The sequence below is a fragment of the Lactuca virosa genome, chromosome 4, assembly GCF_052849685.1.
Source record: "Lactuca virosa cultivar CGN04683 chromosome 4, Lactuca_virosa_CGN04683_v6, whole genome shotgun sequence".
Lineage (NCBI taxonomy): Eukaryota > Viridiplantae > Streptophyta > Magnoliopsida > Asterales > Asteraceae > Lactuca > Lactuca virosa.
The window spans coordinates 101,358,110-101,379,424 of NC_136429.1; the positions used below are offsets into that span (position 1 = coordinate 101,358,110).

The following is a 21,315-nucleotide window of genomic DNA, read 5'->3' on the forward strand; positions in this document are numbered from 1 at the left end:
GAAATTATGACAATTATCTTAGAAATTGGATTAGCATGAACATTACCACATCAAAAACAAGTTTATAAGTCCAAAAACATCTTAGGGTAATGTTCCTAGTCCAATTCCAGCCAAAAGAATCGAATATATGCATCCAACTCGATTTTTTCAGCTACTTTTGCAAGTATAACAAGAAAACAAGCCTAGGCTCTGATACCACTGTTGGGTTATGAGCATTCTAACACTCCTAAGTGTACATGCAACCCTAAATACTTTGGATCTATGTTTTATCTATTATACATACAATTATGAACATCCAAGGTATTATCCTAATCTAGCATACAAAATAATAAATATAACAAGATATAATACATACCTCTTTGATGTAGAATGTCTTCATGAAGCTTGAGTGCCTAGTGCCCCAAGTGTGACACCTCAAATGGTTCACACAACACCAAATACACTTGGAATAACTTGAGAGAAACTTGAACACTCCTTGAAATCGTCTAACCCTCACACTCACACATTAGTGCACGATTTCTTGAGCCATGGGATTCTTTTATATGGTGGCTATTAGGGTTACACCATGTAACTCATAACTTTACCCATTCCTTATGCTCCATGGATTTTAACCTCCATGGAGTATCCATGGGTCACCCCATGGACTTAGTCCAACATAAGGAATCTTGGATCACAAGCCCACATATATAAGAATGAATGATTTACACAATCAACCCATATATTTAATTAGTCTCCTTTTGATCACTTAATTAATTCCAAATTAATTCTTGATCAATACTAATTAAATAACCTTATTAATATATTAGAACTTATAATATATTAACCAACCTTAAGTGTTATTTCTCTCATTATAGTCTATCCAAATGCATGATGCCATGCAACCCAAATGGACCATGCCGGGTCGGGTCAAGTCTTACCAATTATAGTTATGGACTTAGACATTAATCCAACAGAAGATACAGAAGAGGAAGGAGATGGTGGGAGCACAGACTCGGAGCCTGAGATCTACAATCGTCCTCGAGGAGCAGCAAATCCCCCAAGGAACTTTCAGGGCCCAGCGCCCCGCTGGGTTGTGGATCTGAAGCGATGGAGCAGGGATCAAGGGCAACGCCCACCCTACAGCATGGCGCGAGGCTTTTATAACCTCCGTAACGGGGGTTCAGCTGACAGGGCACTCCCTGTCATGGTCCGACGCATTGCCAACCAAGGCGAGCAAGCAAGAGCAAATGCCAACCAACTCTTGGACATTGGGGCCACCGCTGCTGTCACCGTGGTACGTCTTCGTCGTCTGGACGAAGAGCATGAGCGAACAATAGAGCACACCTTCTCCCTGCAGGAGGACATTACTGCTACTAGAAACGAAGTGAGGGAGCTCTGTAGGAGCCAAGCCGCAATGGAGAGGTGCGTCATCGAGGCTGAACAACAAGTAGCCCGAGCTAAGGCTTCCACAACCACATATCATGGTCCGCAGCGTGCCACCCGCTCAGAGTAGAGCGCGTACTTCTGGCGCTATGTATATACCTATCAAATAAGTGTTGGTGCTACTCTTTCCTTTAAGAATGTAAACCCGACGAATTGTGAGAACGCAGTTCGGGGGTCGGAATGCGGTCAAATTTTTTCATTGATGTACCCTAGACCTATATGAGGTTAAATTTTCCCGATCGTTGTATCATATACTAATATCAATGAAATTGACACGCATTTATTAATTCCTTGAGTATTCCATTAAATTCTTAAAAGAAGCATACACTTATTTTTGAAAGTTTCCATTTACATGCGAAAACCAGAAATGTTCAGAACTAAAACCTTCCATAATCATTTCTAATGACTTATCAAGAAATTCATCTTTTAACTTGTGGCAGAATCATGCCACCAAGGAGAAATCCCCGACGTTTCAATACACACGGAGCACCAGCACCACCTCCACCACCCCCTCCAACAATGGATGCTGCTACCTTTCAGGCTGCTGTAACAGGAGCTTTGGGGTCTTACGATGGTAGGCTCGAGCAGGAGCTTTGGGGTCTTACGATGGTAGGCTCGGACATCACAAGCTATACAAATAGGTTCAGTGATTTGATGATACTTTGCCCAGGAATGATGATTCTGGAAAGCCAAAAGGTGGAAAGGTATATCTGGGGGCTGTCGCCCCGGCTTCGAGGAAGTGTGCTAGCTTCCAAACCCACGACATTCGACAGCGCCAAGGAACTGGCACAATCTCTCGTTGATCATGGGGTCTGCCAAGGTATCACGACCGTCGTCCCGGAACCAACCAAAGGAAGCAACAACAATGACAGCAATGCCAACAACAACAACAAGAAGAAGTTTTGGAACAAGAGGAAAGGTCAAACTTCGCAAGAACCATCAAAGAAACAAATAGTGGCGGTCCATGCCGCTACTACCCCCACCGCTGTTCCCGCTACCCCCGCGCCGACAAAACAATATGCAGGGAATCTGCCAAAGTGAAACAAATGCAATTACCATCACCACGGTAATTGCCGGGAGATGCACTGTAAAAACTGCGACAGAAAAGGGCACACTGCCCGTTTCTGTAAGGCACCGGCGCGACCAATCACCCAAGTTCCTGGTACTGGAATAAGCCAGGCATGTTATGGGTGTGGGGAAACTGGGCACTTCAAGAGGGATTTCCCTAAGGCAAGGAATGCTGGCGGTGTAGGAAGAGTGCTGGCAATAGGGCAGAATGAAACAATAGTCGATCCCACGGTGGTTACGGGTACGTTCCTCCTCAACGACATTTATGCATGCATACTCTTTGACTGTGGTGCGGAGAGAAGTTTCGTGAGTCATAAATTCAAACACTTACTTAATCAAAAACCCCAAACACTCGATAAAATATTCACGGTAGAAATGGCAAACGGAAAAACGGAAAACACAAAAGATATGTACATAGGTTGTACGTTAAATTTAAATGAACACTCGTTCCAAATCGATCTTATGTCGCTTACTATAAGGAGTTTTGATGTCATCATCGGTATGGACTGGTTAAGCCTTCACCATGCCGATATACTTTGTCACGAAAGGGTCGTTCGCCTCAATCTGCCAAGCGGCAAAACCCTTGTCATTTATGGTGACAAACCCAGTACAAATTTACAAATCATCTCATGCGTCAAAGCCCAAAAATACCTTCGCAAGGAATATCATGCCTTTCTAGCCCACGTGGTAGACAAGAAACGAGAAGTGAAGGACACTAAAGACATTTCAGAAGTCTGCAATTTCCCCGACATTTTCCCTGAAGATCTTCCAGGATTCCCACCGGAACGTCAAGTCGAGTTCAGAATCGATTTGATTCCCGGAGCTCCCCCAGTAGCAAAATCGCCATATCGTCTAGCACCGGCTGAAATGCAGGAGTTATCTAGCCAGCTGAACGAGCTTCTAAATAAGGGATTCATCAGACCGAGCTTCTCATCTTGGGGAGCACCAGTTCTGTTCGTAAAGAAGAAGGACGGATCTTTTCGCATGTGCATTGATTACCGGGAACTTAACAAATTCACGATCAAGAACCGATATCCCTTACCGCGCATAGACGATCTGTTCGACCAACTACAAGGAGCGAGCTACTTCTCAAAGATCGATTTAAGATCTGGGTATCACCAGCTGCGAGTCCTGGAAGGAGACATTCCCAAAACGGCATTCCGAACTCGCTATGGTCACTATGAGTTTGTAGTGATGCCCTTTGGATTGACAAATGCATCGGCCGTGTTCATGGACCTGATGAACCGAGTATGTCGTCCTTTCCTGGACAAATTTGTAATCGTTTTCATAGACGATATACTCATCTATTCAAGGAGCAAGGAGGAACATAGCCAACATCTCCGACAAGTCTTAGAAACATTAAGGACAGAGAAGTTTTACGCAAAATTCTCAAAGTGCGAGTTTTGGATTCGGAAAGTAGATTTCCTAGGTCACGTGGTCAGCGAGGAGGGGATACACGTGGAACCTTCCAAAATCAAGGCAATCGAGAACTGGACAACTCCAAGGACTCCAACGGAAATCCGACAATTCTTGGGCCTCGTCGGGTATTACCGAAGGTTCATACAAAACTTCTCAAAGATTGCTAAGCCACATACCACCCTGACTCAGAAGGGTGTAACCTTCAGCTGGGGAGAGAAACAAGACGTTGCATTCCAAACATTAAAGTGAGCCCTATGTAGTGCACCTATATTATCTTTGCCAGAAGGAACGGAAGACTTCGAGGTCTACTGTGACGCGTCAAACCAGGGACTTGGATGTGTCCTGATGCAACGAGGGAAGGTCATCGCATACGCCTCAAGACAACTGAAGACGCACGAGGTAAACTACACCACGCATGATCTCGAACTAGGAGTCGTCGTCTTCGCTCTAAAGATCTGGAGGCACTATCTTTACGGCACGAAATGTACAATCTTCACCGACCATAAAAGCCTTCAACACATCCTCAGTCAAAAGGAACTCAACATGAGACAAAGACGGTGGGTAGAACTGTTAAACGATTACGAATGCGAAATTCGTTATCATCCCAGGAAAGCTAATGTAGTAGCCGATGCACTCAGCCGAAAGGAATACTCAGGTCGCCGAGTGAAATCCTTAACAATGACCATCCACTCACACCTGTCATCGCAAATCAAAGAAGCACAGGAAGAAGCCTTGAGGCCAGAGAACGTGACAGGTGAAGCATTGAGGGGAATGGACAAAAACTTTGAAGTCAGGGATGACGGAGTTCGTTGTCTCAGGAACCGGATCTGGACACCAAGATTTGGTGGATTCAGGGATGTTGTCATGAACGAAGCTCATAAAACTCGCTACTCCGTACATCCCGGCTCAGACAAGATGTACTTAGACCTCAAGAAGTTGTATTGGTGGCCGAACATGAAAGCCGAAATAGCTACCTATGTAGGCAAATGTTTGACTTGCGCCAAGGTCAAGGTGGAATACCAAAAGCCCTCGGGATTGTTACAACAACCGGAAATACCCGAGTGGAAGTGGGAGCGGATAACCATGGACTTCATAACCAAGTTACCCAAGACGGCAAACGGACTCGACACCATCTGGGTGATCGTCGACAGGTTAACCAAATCCGCGCACTTCCTACCAATCAAAGAAACGGATAAACTAGAGAAACTAACCAGAACATACATCAGGGAGATTGTACGACTGCATGGTGTGCCAATATCCATTATCTCGGACCGAGATAGTAGATTCACCTCGAGGTTCTGGCAGTCACTACAGAAATCTTTAGGAACGAAGCTAGAAATGAGTACCGCTTACCACCCACAGACCGACGGCCAGAGTGAGAGAACCATTCAAACCTTGGAAGATATGCTAAGAGCTTGTGTGATCGACTTTGGTAAGGCATGGGACACCCATTTACCATTGGTCGAGTTCTCGTACAACAATAGCTATCACACTAGCATCAAGGTTGCCCCATTCGAAGCCCTCTACGGCCGTAAGTGCAGATCACCTCTGTGTTGGGCTGAAGTGGGTGACACGCAACTAGCAAGAGGTCAGATACCCGACGGCACTCTCACTGGACCGGAGATCATAAGGGAAACTACAGAGAAGATTGTTCAAATCCGAGAACGACTGAAAGCTTCAAGAGACAGACAAAAGAGTTATGCGGATAAAAGACGGAAACCCTTGGAATTCTAGGTTGGAGACCGAGTTCTACTAAAAGTCTCACCCTGGAAAGGATTAATACGTTTTGGAAAGTGTGGGAAACTAAACCCAAGGTATATCAGACCATTCGAGATCCTTGCCAGGATCGGCCCAGTGGCGTACAAACTTCGATTACCGCAGGAATCAATAACGTACACCCTACCTTTCACGTATCGAACTTAAAGAAGTGCTTGTCCGATGAGACCCTCGTTATCCCTCTGGACGAAATTGAAATCAACGAGAGTCTCCAATTCGTGGAAGAGCCAGTAGAGATCATGGATCGGGAAATTAAAAGAACTAAACAAAGCCGCATACCCATTGTGAAGGTCCGTTGGAACGCCAAGCGAGGACCTGAATACACCTGGGAACGCGAGGATCAGATGAAACAAAAGTACCCACATCTTTTTCCTAATCCATAAACTCTGTCTTAGATTAAATTTCGGGACGAAATTCCCTCTAACAGGGGGATGATGTAACAACCCGATATTTTTCAAATCAATGTAACATTCAAAAAGTCAAATATAATGAACTATTTGGAACCAACAAAATTAGCATCAAAAATGAAGTGTTCTAAAATCTTAATTGGGATGCATAAAGTGTTAGATATCGTGCCAAGGTTGCCAAAAACATAAAGAACACTCAAATCCGAGTTATAACGAAGGAGTTATGACCAATCGAAAATCCACGACACACCCGGTAAAACACTGCTAAACGTAAAAAGTGAAACTTCAATAAAATGTTTTTCAGCCTTAGGTATCTAAACGAAAGTCGTAGATTACATTAAACCGTGAACATACATAAAAAGAACGCCCAAATCTTACTTCGTATGAGAAAGTTATGATTTTTCTAAATTTCGGAACAGCGGTAGACAGCTAAAAACTCGAAATAAAGATCGAGCGATTTTTAGCCGACGCAACCTAAACGAGAGTTCAAGGTCTCTACAATAGTAGTACAATGGTAAAAAGACAGACGAAAACAGACACCAGATAAAGAAGTTATGGATTTTTAACGGAATTATCGTGTCCCGGCCTATTAAATAAAATATAACTAAAAATAAATTCAAAATTAGCCGACGAAGTCTAAATGAAAGTTGTAGAGTATTTTCTCACCTTCGCTTGGATATAAAGAACATCAAAATCGGAGCTCGTATGCAAAAGTTACGAATTTTACAAGTTCGAGGTTCACAAAAGGAGACGATTTACGCCCAGCGTACCCTCGTACGCCCAGCGTACTCGGATGCTAGGCTCTGGATCGTCCACGTCGCCCCCTACGCCTCTACGCCGTCCCGTCCGAAGTCCGGCAGTCGAAGACGCGGTCATGCATGACGCACGAGTACGCCCCGCGTACCCTCGTACGCCCAGCGTACCGAGGGCCTCCAGCCACTATAAAAAGGATGCGAGGGTTCCGGGCATTTGTGCTAAATTTCTCTCCTTGTCTTGCGTTTTCACTCCGTTTTGCGTGCAAGAAATATCCCGAAGCCTCGGTTTTCATACCCAAGCCCCGAAGGAAGTTTTACGCCCCCGAGATTTCCGAGAATCCCGAGAAATCCGCTTTCTCCTGTCAAAGTTCTGCCCGGTTTTCGTCTCACTTTCTTCAATCTATCAGGTGAGTTCATACCCCTACTTTTTACGTCTTTTCATATTTTAAGGGGGGAAATACAAGTGCAATACGGGAAAAACTTATCATTTTATACGGATTCAAATACACCACCTACATTTTATAAATGTTAAAACAACTTTTATATCAACGTTATACTTTACATGCAAAGTTAGTATTACATCGAGTTTCTATCACCAAACGGAACACATTTTTGGAAAAACTATAATGGGTATAGTTTGCGGGTTATTCATTACATCTTTATGTAAACATTGTGAAAATGAAATACTATCATCTACATGAATTATAGACTTTCTTTTCGTAAATCTATTAATACTAAGTGTTGTGAGGCATTCAACTTCAACGTACTCACAAGTACGCATTTCAAGTCCTGTATTATAAACCATAATCTCTTGGAGGGAGAGCGTGATACTTGTGTATAGATCTATACGTGATTGACAATCCCGCACCTAAACTGTTAGTTACAGTTAGACCGGCAGGTCTGGGGTGACAAACGTCATAACACTACAACGCCTGAAGAACGTTGTTACAGGCAGTCTAGGTCAATAGCACGGTTATAAAACTCACACGGAAGTATTAAAATAATTTGATTTACGTGACTTTCGATGCATACCTTAAATACATTATTTGAGTATAAACACACATTCACCATTTGAGCACAAAAGATACTATTGCAAAACCAGTCGTTGGATCTTTTCAGACTATATGTAGAAAATATTGGATTTTCTGGAAAATATATTTAGTTATTCTTACAAAAATGGCATACAAATTTTCAGTACAAAACTCTTGTGAACTCACCAACTTAATTGTTGACACTTTTCAAAACTACTTGTATTTCTCAGGGAATCAGTAATACAGGTAACCATCAGCTTTTGGAGAAGGAACGCTAAGGCGACAATTATCAAAAACATTTTAAATCATCATATTTGTAATATTCTTTTGAAACATGTAATACACACAACAATGTAAGTTTTTATTATATTTATGATGGTTGTGTTTACTTTCTTTACAATATTCAACTGTTATGATACTACGTGAAGTCACCCACCCCCCGAATGTTTCCGCCATCCTGGTTTGGGGGTGTGACATTCGATTAGCAGAAAGAAGGAGTTTTGGTATAATCCATGAAGTTATCCCATCGTCTGACATTTCCATCACCAACCGAGATGAAGCAGAATTGATGATTGGAGATACGCATAGAAGAAGTCCTAGTAGAGTCTAGGAAAATTTTATGATTGTTTGGACACATTTGTATGTGTTAAAATTGTTTTTGATAATAACTTGGAAAAACTGCGAGACAATACTTGGGACGAGTATGAGTAGTTGTGAATGGTAGTAGAGGCCTATACTACCAGAAGCACATGACTCGCACTTGGATCAGGGAAAGTCACAAGGTTACCAAGGAGCTAGTAATTGATTCTGTTTTGTTCATGTATATCGTTACCATCATTTCGGTAATGACTAAAAAGATGATTGTTGTTACGACTCAAGTGGTCATACAAAATCGAGTCCGACTAAGATGAGTATGTTACGTGGTTCAAAGAACCAAGATCGATGTAGCATCTGACTTAAGTCAGAAGATTGAAGTGAAAGATAATTGAAGCGATCAATATAAGTATCATAACCGTTGTTAAGGTTAGAAGCTTGTACCTAGAAGTGCTGCATGTTAGAATGTGATTATATCACATTAGAACATGAAGGAAGGTATATTCCGTTCTGGAATTTGACTCTAAAAGACCTGAGTCTAAGCGTTGCATCATACGACGAGATGTCATTAGAACATGTCCCATCGGTCTGTTATGGTAATCGAAGTAAAGACTATTTTCGAAGGAGCAGGAGTCTCCAATAAGGATCGATATTGTGACTTGAAGGTCACGATTGAAAGTCCAACGTGAGATAGAGAGCGGGTGCAAGATCGAGCACTGCCTGCAGTCCAGAAGTCGAAGAGTTAGATACTCATTCGAAGGAACATAGGAGTTACGGTTATACCTAGGATGAAAAGATAACGTATGGAGTCATTATACAAGCCCTATTTCGTTGATGATTCCGGGACGTAATCATCTTAAGGGGGAGATAATTGTAACACCCGCAGATTCGGGTTAGTCAATTTAGAGACAATAAGCGTCAAAAATAACTTTTTTGATATAAAAATAGTTAGAATAAATAATCTTGACCAAGTTATAGTATATGTCACAAGGGTTCCGTACATATAAAGAACGCTGGAATCCGAGTTATAACGAAGAAGTTATGATCTGTCGAAGTTTTACGGCAAAACCGGCACGACACCGAGAATCGTAAAAAGTGAATTTATGATAAAATACTTTCAAGCCTTAGAAATCTAAATGAAAGTCGTAGTATATGTTAAACCGAGAGTGTGCATAAAAAGAATGTCAAAATCTGACTTCGTATAAGGAAGTTATGATTTTTCTAAAATTTAGCACAGCAGTGCACAACCCGAAATTTGAATTTTAGATCGGTCGATTTTTAACCAAAACAGTCTAAAAGAGAATTGAAGATCTCGTTAATAGGAGTTCAACGATAAAAAGACAGTCGAAAACGGAGTTCGTATGCGAAAGATATGGACGAAACTTAGTCCCTACTCTTCGAGCGCGACGAATTCGATACAGTTTTGTAAATCTGAGATAGAGTGAGAATTAGCCGACGGGATCTAAATTAAAGTTGTAGTACTCGTAAATACTAACTCGTGGATATAAAGAACGTCGATAATAGAGCTCCTATGCGAAAGATATGGACGGAACTTAGTCCATACTCTTCGAGCGCGATAAATTCGATACAGTTTTGCAAATCGGAGATAGAATGAGAATTAGTCGAAGAGGTCTAAATGAACGTTGTAGTACTCGTAAATACCAATCCATGGATAAAGAGAACGTAGAAAACGAAGCCCGTACGCGGAAGATACGGACGAAACTTAGGGCCTACTCTACAAGAAAACCCCTATAAATAAGAGATGAACTCTTCATATTTTCTTCACACCATAATCCTTTCTTTCTCTCTGTAACTCCTCTATAGACTCCCAAAACCTCTCTAAATCTCTAGTAACCTCAAGTTGCTAGAGGAAAGACCCAGAGCGCCCGAAGGCTCCGAGAAAAAGAGCTTTTCGGCCCAGAAGCTCTCCTCCAATGGAACTCGGTTTTTAGCAAAACCCGTTGTAAGTGAGATATGCCTACCCTACTTTAAATATAGCTTATATTTAAATATAATATCGTTATTAAGAACCTATAAATAAAATTTATCAGTGATTCAAATTCGTTATACTGATTGAGCTATTTACGGGAGAGGTGTCTAGAATGGTCACGTTAGGTTTGGTTGTTGGATTTCAGAAAAGCTATATGCCGAAATGGTCCTTCCTCCCAACTGTCCTGCCTGACTGATCCTTACTTGATAGATCATGAAGTAGACTCTGAGTTAATGACGAATCTAGACTAATAATTAGTCGCAATAAATATTAGATTGAAATTTAGCGATAATAATGTTAGGTTTCGTCGAAGGAAAATAGAATCGTTAGAAGCGAAGCGCTGCCCGAGTTTGGAATCATCACTTTGACAAGTGAGGGCATAGTTACTTTCATCTTACACATAGATATGAAGTATTTTATATAAATTACGTGCTATGTATGCATATTATCTGTTTATTTGAGATCTATGTTGGATGAACAATTTTATACATGTTTTAAGTGATTTAAACTGTATATGTATTTTATATCTACGAATATGTTGGGTAAACATGAGTAGATGAATGAGGAGGGATGAAAGAGGATATAAGTAAACATTGGTGACTATAAACTTAGTGCCTAAACCCTGGCGACTATGGACTTAGTGCCTATTGTATAAACCCTGGCGACTATGGATTTAGTGCCTATTGTATAAACCCTGGCGGCTATGGACTTAGTGTCAATTGTATAATCCATGGCGACTATGGACTTAGTGCCTAAACCCTGGCGACTATGGACTTAGTGGCTATTGTATAAACCCTAGCGACTATGGACTTAGTGCCAATTGTATAAACCAGGCGACTATGGACTTAGTTCCTAAACCCTGGCGACTATGGACTTAGTGCGTATTGTATAAACCCTGGCGACTATGGACTTAGTGTCAATTGTATAAACCATGGCGAGTATGGACTTAGTGCCTAAACCCTTGCGACTATGGACTTAGTGCCAATTGTATAAACCATGGCGACTGTGGACTTAGTGCCTAAACCCTGGCGACTATGGACTTAGTGCCTATTGTATAAACCCTGGCGATTATGGACTTAGTGCCTTTTGTATAATCCTTGGCGATGATGGACTTCGTGCCTATTCTTTAGGATAATCCTTAGGAACGAATGAACGAGGAATAGCCGATTCTTAGGGTAGATCCTTAAGAGTAAAGAATATAATGGGGATGGGTAATTGGGTTGATTGTTTGATGTTTAAACATAATAATTATATTATTGTGGGTTGAAAACCCTATGTACTCACCAGGTTTCCCAACCCGACCCACTCAGTTTATTTGTATCACAGGTGTCGATATGAAGTTACATTACACTGAGAAATTAAGGAGATATAAATCACCAGTGATGACAAATGTAAAGTCTGTTTATACTTATGTTTCTGTATTGACGATGACATCCCAATGTTTTAAAATGAATAAAATATATTTCTTCGGAAATGCTTTGATAACGTATTTATCATGTTTTTCTGGGAACAAATTCCGCAACACTTTTCTTTAAAAGGTTACTCTGATTTTCAAAATAAAGCATAAACAAATCGGTCTTTTCTGGCCGTGAAAGTGAGGATGTCACAAAGACTATCTCCATCGAGGGTTATATGCGAGCGGCTCACCGATTATTTAATTTGAAAAAATAAAAAGTAAAAAAAACTGCAGTGATCCACTCACCACAACAACCCAGCTCGTCCATCTAATGACCCATGTTTCTAGCCACGTGCCCATCATAAAAAATGGTGTTACATTAATATTTAAGATCAAAAAATAATTTCATAAATAATCATATATTATTCTAAGCAAAAAATAAAATATATTATATATTAATACATGATTTCTTTTTCTCTACGAAATAAGATCAATATCGATATATAGTTTTTTTACTTTTTTTTATTAAAAATTCGTTTGGGTCGGATTGCTAATGGGTGTAGAAAATTGAATTGGTTTGGGTTGTATAGGTGGAAGAGAGATAAATTATTTTTTTATAGAAAAATTGGATTGTGTTGGGTTGCTAATGGGGGTAGTCTAACCACATTGTTAGTCTCTCCCATCCTTTCCTCAACCATCCAACCCCACTGATGGTGGCAAGCACGAGTTTTTCCGATTAAGAAAGAGGGAGCGATTTCTGAGGTAGAGGTGACCTAATCTTGTGCTTCCATGGAAAATTGAATGCTTGAGGTATTCCTTTTCAATCTTGTTGTCAAATTCAGTGGTATTCCTTTCTGATTAAACGACGAAGTGGGTGGAGGAAGATGGAACATCGATGGGCTGAGGAACTCCATATCCAACATCACAACTTTTCTTCCCCTTCTCGTTATCCCGATTTGATCAAGATTAGGTCAACTCCAAAAGAAAGACTCCCCGTCTTCTCCCTTCTCTTTCCTTCTTTCTATCTAGTCGGACATCAAATTTGAGACCAATTTGTAATTTTTTCTCTCCGGAAAATCATATCTGACACCCATTGCTTAATGTTCAGACTTTGGAGTCATCTGGTTATTTCAAGATAGTATTTCAGAGTCACACCCCCAACAACTACATTTACTTCCTATGTTGTGAGGGATGATAATGAGGAAGAAAATATGGTGGTGGCTGTGGAAACTACGGAGGAAGCTGGAGTGGTAGGATGGTGAGAATGGTGATGATGTAAGGTGAAACGACGATGAACATGAAATGGGGTCGAAGATGGAGAGATAGGGTCTCAACGATTTTTTTTTCTAAACTCACCAAAACCAAAATCTATGTAATCCGATGTTGCAGTTATGATTCGTTTATTTCTGGAGATTTGTTTTGATTCTTGTGTGGATTTACAAATCTTGAAAATCCAACTTAGTTTGCAGTTTGCTCCTGAGTATGAATTTGAGAGAGAGAGAGAGAGAGAGAGAGATGCATTTTTTTTAATTATAAAAGCATTTAAATAAATAAATATTGAAAAAACAATAACCAATGACAAAATCGTCATTACAAAAAACTATAAAGTAAATTGGACCAAATTGGTAAGAAAATGAAAACCTTTAGACCATGAGTGTTAGTCCAAACCTTTTTAGCCCAAAGTGACAATTTACACCTCCCCACAGGTACCAATCTTACAATTTTGTCTTTATTGAATGTTGGGAAATATGAGAGTGGGAGGAGAGAGAAAGCCGATACCTACATGGCAAAAGGGTTAGAAGGGTTGGAAAAAATGAATTCTTTCGGCCTTTAGCGAGAAAAAGTAATAATTCAGGTAAGTAGCGAGTCTTTCTAGTTATTATAAATACATCTAAGATTAAGTCGAAAAATTCGTGTATCTCTAACATGCAACTTTTAATTTCAAAAAACTGACTGCCATCATGATCCTAACTTCCTCTTTTGTACAACACTATGTTCTTTAGATTCGTGGCATCGTCATCTTCAACATTTGAAAGATTAATCGATTTGAAATAAAGAATCGTCAAATCTATTCACTAAGATTTCAAATTGCTTCATCATCTTCTAAAAATCTTCCTCATGTGCTCTAATGCACCACGTTAATTCTTAATTTCATCTCATTAAATCTTGAGTTAACGTATCCCTAACATGAAATATAACCCTAAATTAACTAGAAAAATGACATATGGCCTTTTAAATTGTAGGAAATAGTTAAATAACACTTTTAGTCCATCTAGTTTCAAATTTTGGGAATTATATTTTTGATCTTGAAGTTTTTTATTTTTATAAGTTATTACATTTCAGGTCAATATAGTTTTAAGACAAAATTTAATAAATGGTCATGTGGTTTTCAAAAAGTTGAAAGTTCATGATAACTTTCATTTGCCTTGCACCCATGGTACCTCAAGTTACCAAATCAAGCATGGTTGGTCCCTCATATGTTAAATTTAACTTTTTCCTAATTATTTATTTTTAAATGACCAAATTACTCTTCGACCAAAATTGAATTATACAAATACTATAAGAGCCGTTTTTGTAATCTTATTTTATTTCTATTTTTCTATTTTTATTGTTTTAATTTTTTTATAAACTAGACTTTTCTTTTAAGATATCATGTATTATTATATAATTCAGATAAAATTAAAATTATAATAAAAAATAAAAAATATTAAAAGTGAAAAGTGAAATACAAAATTACAAGATTAATGCTCCTTATTATTCTATTTTCTCCACTTTGTTATTTCTTAGTGTGTGAGTTTGTGGTGTTGCGATTGAGATGTGGCAAACAGGAGTTTGTGGTGATACTTCTCTTTCCTCGTATCTCTGTGTGTGTATGTAGGTCCAATCGGTAGGAAGATCGATCAACAGGGCAACATGAGTTAGTTATTGTGAGTTTGTGATGGTGCGGTTGAGATGTGGTAAAGAACGTGGCGTGCGATGATTAGAATAAGGGATGGAGATGGTGGTCCACCTAAAAATCTAAAATTAAATTGTCGGTTGATGATTTGTTGGGTGATTCGGATTAGAATTTTTGGGTAATTTGTTGGCAGGATCTCTGTTAGGAAGATAAACATGATAAATAAAAATAACATAAATCTAACATGTATATAAAGTTAGAAAAGGGTAAATTAATCGTTTCACATGCTTAACCAACATCTTTTAATGGACTAACCCAAATGGATCAACCATGCTTGACTTGGAAACTTAAGGGACCACGGATGTAACGCAAACTAAAGTTATCTGAATTTGCTACTTTTTGAAAATCACCCATTTATAAAATTCTGTCTTGTTTTAAATTTCCGAATAACACTTTAGGTTCTTTAACTTGTTAATTGTAAGAATAAAAAATATTTTTTGTACATATAGTTTTTAGTTTTTAGAACTATAATTTTGGTCCCTAAAATTTTTAGTTTGTATAAATTATATTTGTAGTCCTTGCCTCATTACTTCTCACAGAAAAATAATCCCACGAGAAAAAGAATTTTTACGGTACAAAATAATTTTTAACTTTTCACAATTAATTTTAATTTTTAAGAAACAAATGATTTATACTTTTGGTCCCTATTTTTTGCAAATGTTGTGCACTTAATTACGTCTAGGTTTAGATACTTTTTTACAAAACGACTAAATTACATTTTGAATCCCTATTGTTTCTATAATTACTTATTATTTGTTTTATTAATATCTCTTAAATTACACAAATTACATGCCAACTTTTTATATTATTTTATTCTGTGAAAAATATTATTTTAAGATTAATGAAACCGACGACCCGTGTAGGCCATCACTACGTTACGTGTTTATTACAAAGCACTAAGAAATTTCCAACAAGCAAACTCATTTAACCCGTCTAGACTTACCCGGTGCCATGTAACTTTTCCTTTATCCATGCATGCATCATGCATTCTTTATTTCCTCTTCATGTGTGAGCAAATGGCCATAGAGAGACTCAAGTGACATAGTCTTCAAGTTCTTCGTTTGTCTTATCATAAATGTTATAAAGTCCCATGCCGAAGATAGACTTTTGAGAAATTTATTCAGAATTTCATCGTTATCAAAGGTTTTGCGGTGTTGTCTCAGATCATTGATGAGATTGTTAAAACGGACGTATATCTGAGTCAATGATTCATCAGGCTTGCATGTGAACAGCTCGTACTGCTGTATAAGGAGAAACCTACGAGAGTCCAATGTTTCATCAGTACCTTCAAACAGGACGATGAGATTGTCCCACATATCCTTAGCTGACTCACAGTACATGACAAAACGATAAATCTCATCAGGCAGGGACACACTCAGAATATGCATTGCTGTATAATCAAGGCCGACTTTCTTTTTATCTTCATCACTCAATTTGGATCGTTCCTTTAGAGGAATATGCCGACCTTCCTTTATTGTTTCCACCAATTTGCTGTCAACAAAGTTTAGGTAACCAATCATACGGTTCTTCCAAATGGAGAAGTTATCAACACTAGAGAGTCTTGGGGGCTCATTTATTGAGCTATGCTGGTCTTCTGAATTACTTCCGGATGCCATAACCAAATCCTGCAACCCATTAATTACATTGTTCATTAGTAATATCTATATACACACATACACACACACAAAGGAAGTACATGTTATGTATGGATACAAGTTGCATGCAAAACTCGAATCTTGCAACTGTAGAGTGTACGTACAGCCATGTTCTCATAAAATCAAAAGAAACAGTTTCTGTTAGGATGAAAGTTAAACAAAGAATCAAGAATATTATAATGAGAACCTGGGTAGCTACCCAATTTTTTTAAGTCTCACGAATAAAAAGGCAACTATGCAAATGGGAAATAAGAAGGCATGGGACCTAATATAGTTCAATAAAATAAACTCAGAATACAAACACACTTTCGAGCAAATATGTTTCATACCTGTTTAATTAATCATACGGATAATATATGAAATGTGATTAGTTAAATGTTTATAATATTGGAAACCACAAACCAGGAGATGTTTTTGATATATTAGAATTCAATTCCAAGCGAAGATTGAGAAGAAACGCTCAACACGTTAGAGTTTGAGGTATTTTTGGAAAAAGGGAACCTACACTTGCCCTTTTGATCCCAACGTCTTCATGACCTCCAACGTTCTTCGTTTGTCCCTTGGGTTCGACCATGTGATGATTATCCATATGGTAAATCTCAGTCAACGCTTTGGTGAAAGCTTTATCGACACTTGATTTATCGAGAGCCGATGTTTCCATGAATAAGTTAATATTCTCTCTCTCGGCAAATGCCTTTGCATCCTCCCTTTGGACCGATCGCAAGTTAGTTTGATCAGCTTTGTTCCCAAGGAGCACGATCACCATGTTTTGTTCCTTGTGATCCCGAACCTCCTTCAACCATTTTTCCACGTTTTCAAATGTTATTTTGCGTGTGATGTCATAGACGATCAATGCACCTACTGCACCTCGATAGTATGCACTGGTTATGGCCCGATACCTGTAGTACTTCATATAAATAAACAGATATGACACATCATATATGCCATAACAACATCAATGGGATTCTAGCACAGCCTAGGTCAAGGGTTCAATTTTGGTTCGTGAACATACATGAAATTAAGGAATAGTTTGTGAGTATGATTGATTTACCATTCTAAAAGAAATATGGGATACCAACCACCGAATTAATATAATATAATGAAAGTTAGTGCGTGTAAGATATAAGAATTTTAAAGATAAACACGAATATATGTACTTTTCTTGGCCAGCTGTGTCCCAAATTTGGGCTTTGATAACCGTGTCACCAACGTTGATGCTGCTGTTGGCGAATTCAACCCCGATAGTGGCTGAGGATTTGAGGATGAATTCGTTCCTAGAGAATTGTGATAAGAGATTGCTTTTCCCGACACCTGAATCCCCGATTAAAACAAGCTTGAAGAAGTAATCGTGATCATTATACGCCACCATTTCTTTAAAGAGAGATCAAAACTTTGTTCGGGAAGAAAGAGATCCAAGATTGGACGATGATTAGAGTTTAATTTGTTTTAGTTTTCCGATTAAGTTTTCTATCAATCGTGTAATGGTAAGCGTTTCATAAAATCTAAATATAGTTAAGTCTAACAAAATAGAATATCCCAAAACATTTTTGTAAGTTTCGAGCTTGGAATATATGAGGTAGGAAACATTTTAATTAGTAAATTTAGCACAAAATGAACTCTCAAATCCGGACAGGTTTAATATATACGTCTCACGTCCACTAACAAAAATAAAAATGAAAGCTTTTAATAGCCAAAATCCAACCATAACCATTATACGTGTTTAATGCATTTCGGTAGCCATTAAGTATCGGTTAGTATTGTTTATGATTAACGGTTTAGCCGGTTAATGGTTATGCACTACAAGAAATAAAGGCATTACCGGCGACGCCTTTAGCGGCGACGATGACTTTTAGCGGCGACTCAATAATTTGTCGCCGCTAAAAGCCCTTGTTGCCGCTAAAGGCGTCACCGGTAATGCCTTGTCAACCGAATCCGCGTTATCCCCTTCTGGTAAACCCCAACCGTTCGATCGAGTATTGTAACGACCCAAATATCATAAGGTAAAAATTTCATTTTTATTTCAATATATAAACACCTTTTATTCTTATCAATCATTCTAAAACATGTCAAAGTGAAAATAGTTATCAGAGTACACTCCCAAAATCATAAGTGCGGAAACATCGGTGGATGCGCTGCGATCAAGCCGGACTCTACCCTTTCGAACCATAACCATAAAACTGTAAACACAAAGCTTAGTGAGTTCCCCAAATACCTCATACCATACATATCAAACATACAATGGGTCATGCCCCACAACCATTGGGCCCTGCCTGGCATCGGGCCTCGCCCGGCATCGAGCCCCGCTCGGAACAGATCTGTTAGTAACATGTGATTGGCCCCGCCCAACACACTCATCAGACACCGCCCGGTATACATACAAACATATACAAGACATGCAAGATTCACAAAGACAATTAGCATACTATAACATAATCAACTGGCCGATATTGGTGCCTTCGACTCGCAAGTACAGTAACAACTATCATACTATAACACACTCATCAGACCCTACCTGGCATCGGGCTCTGCCCGGTATACATATAACACATGCAAGGTCACACAGACAGCTAGCAGACCAATAACCACAAATCATGGGCCGACATTGGTGCCTTCAACCCGCTAAACACTAGGATGAGACTCACCTCAATCCGAGATAACCAGAACACATGTGTTGCTGCTACCGGATTCCTCGGACTGAACATAACCAAAATATCCCTAATTAATAATTTAATACAGTTTCCCAAAATCCAAGGTCCCCAACAATATTCTATACTTCCAATGTATAAAAGACCATTTTACCCTTCTCATATCTGATCCAATAACCCATGGCCCAAACTCCAAAAGACCCAAGGCCCAAAAGAAAAATTCGTGAGAACGCCCCGCGTACGGCCCACTGAAGCACAAGGTACAACTTGTTAAAGCTCAAGGACGAGCACTTCATGCATTACATTGAGCGTACGCATACGTACGTGCAACGTACTTATCAGATGACGAAAACTTCATATTAAGCACTTAATGCTTAACACCAAAACGTACAAACTCAGATCTAACCTCTAAATAAGGTCTTAATCCATAAAGTTGCCAACTTTACTCCTTTACATGACTTAATGGTACCCAAAACCCGTTTTTATCCATCTAAACCCTTAATATGAACATCAACTTAAGCATGATTCATCAAAACCCATCAATATGATATTTTTATGGTTCCTAATAACTCTATAATGGATAAAGTTTCCAACTTTATCCATTAGAATGGTCCAACCAACCAAGATCTAGTCTTTAAGTCTCAAAGGGACCAAAAGTGCATCTTTTCCAACTTAATCCATTAAGTCCAAGTCTCAAGCTTCCAGATCTTAATCAATATGATGTTTAGATGGATAAAGTTTCCAAATTTATCCATAACAAGGTCACAAACTTTCAAGATCTAAACTTTATGCACTAAACTGACCAAAAGCTCATAACACCCAAAACTAGCTAGATCTATTAAATGCATCATCAATATTCAAACTTTATATCTCTAAAAGAAAGATCAAGGTGAACAAAGTTTGGATCTACAAGCTCCAATACAACCAACACTTCACCACTGAGCTCCTTTTTCTCCAAGATGCACCAAGAACACTCCAAAGCACTTAAAAACACCTTCTTTTTGCTCACAAGGCTCAAACTAGGGTTATGATTTCAAGGGAGGGTGTTCGAGAGGTGGAGGCTGAGAATGGAATGGGTTTGGGGAAGTTAAGGAGCTTAAATAGGGCTCAAACCACGAAAATAGGGTTTGGGAACTGATCTCGTATGCCCAACGTACTCAATTTACGCCCAGCGTACTAGACTAAGCCCAAAACCTTCCTAACTTCAAATGGTCATAACTTCTTCGTTTCAACTCTAATTCAACGGTATTTATATCCACGAAAAGGTATTGAATAACTCTACAATACTATCTAAATATCTTGGACTAAAAACTTCTCGAACAAAAATCCATATTTCATGCAAGAACCCGGCCTAATACTTTTCCCATTCTACCCTTCCGCCTAAAACATAAACCGAACTCTTGGATCACATAATCTACATTACCCACATCCAATTGGGTCTAAACCTCTATTTCCCAAAGCCCGAAGACCTATGATACTTGTGTTGGAATTAGTGTCTAAACCCATAACTATAACTGGGATGTACTTGACCCGATTGTAGCATGGTCCTTTTGGGTTGCCTTCATCAGTGCAATTTGATAGGATGGACTTTTGAGAATAAGGTTATTTGTGATTTATTAATATATTATAAGTATAATATATTAATTGAGAAAATCATATTATTTAATTAGTATTGATCAAGAATTAATTTGGAATTAATTTTGTGATCAAAAGAGACTAATTAAATATATGGGGATTGATTATGTAAATCAATGCCTCTTATAGTGTGGGCCAATGATCCATGATTGTTTAGATGGGCTAAACCAATGAGATAATCCATGGATACTCCATGGAGGTTTAAACCCATGGAGCATAAGAATGTGAAAGGTCATGGAGCATTAGGGTTTACATGAATGTATGCTAAGTAACACTATAAAAGCATACCCCTAGTCCCAAAATTGACCACCCCATTCATTCTAAGAGAGTGAAGTTGATTTTATGCTAAGTAACTTATTCTCTCAAGCCTCCTCATATCTGGGGTGTCTGACCTACCCTTCGGTCCTAACAACCGAACTCTACTACTATCACATATAACATATCATGCCAGCATATAACATATCAGGTAGTAGCAAAACTAGATGATATCACAAAGACAATCACCTAACATACAACTCCTACTGGTGGGCCGACATTGTGGTCGTAGACCCACCGCTACTGGAAGG

The 21,315-nt window shown here is 39.0% G+C and overlaps 1 protein-coding gene across 1 annotated transcript; it reads right to left on the reverse strand.

The window, feature by feature from the left end:
• Positions 1 to 15,611: 15,611 nt before the first annotated feature.
• LOC145109952 (uncharacterized) lies at positions 15,612 to 17,987 on the reverse strand. Its single transcript, XM_079047050.1, has 3 exons — positions 17,627 to 17,987; positions 16,975 to 17,368; positions 15,612 to 16,439 (listed from the first exon to the last, which is right to left on the reverse strand). Exons 1-3 carry the CDS (start codon positions 17,836 to 17,838, stop codon positions 15,795 to 15,797), a joined length of 1,251 nt encoding a protein of 416 aa, XP_078903176.1. The 5' UTR covers positions 17,839 to 17,987; the 3' UTR covers positions 15,612 to 15,794.
• Positions 17,988 to 21,315: the final 3,328 nt, after the last annotated feature.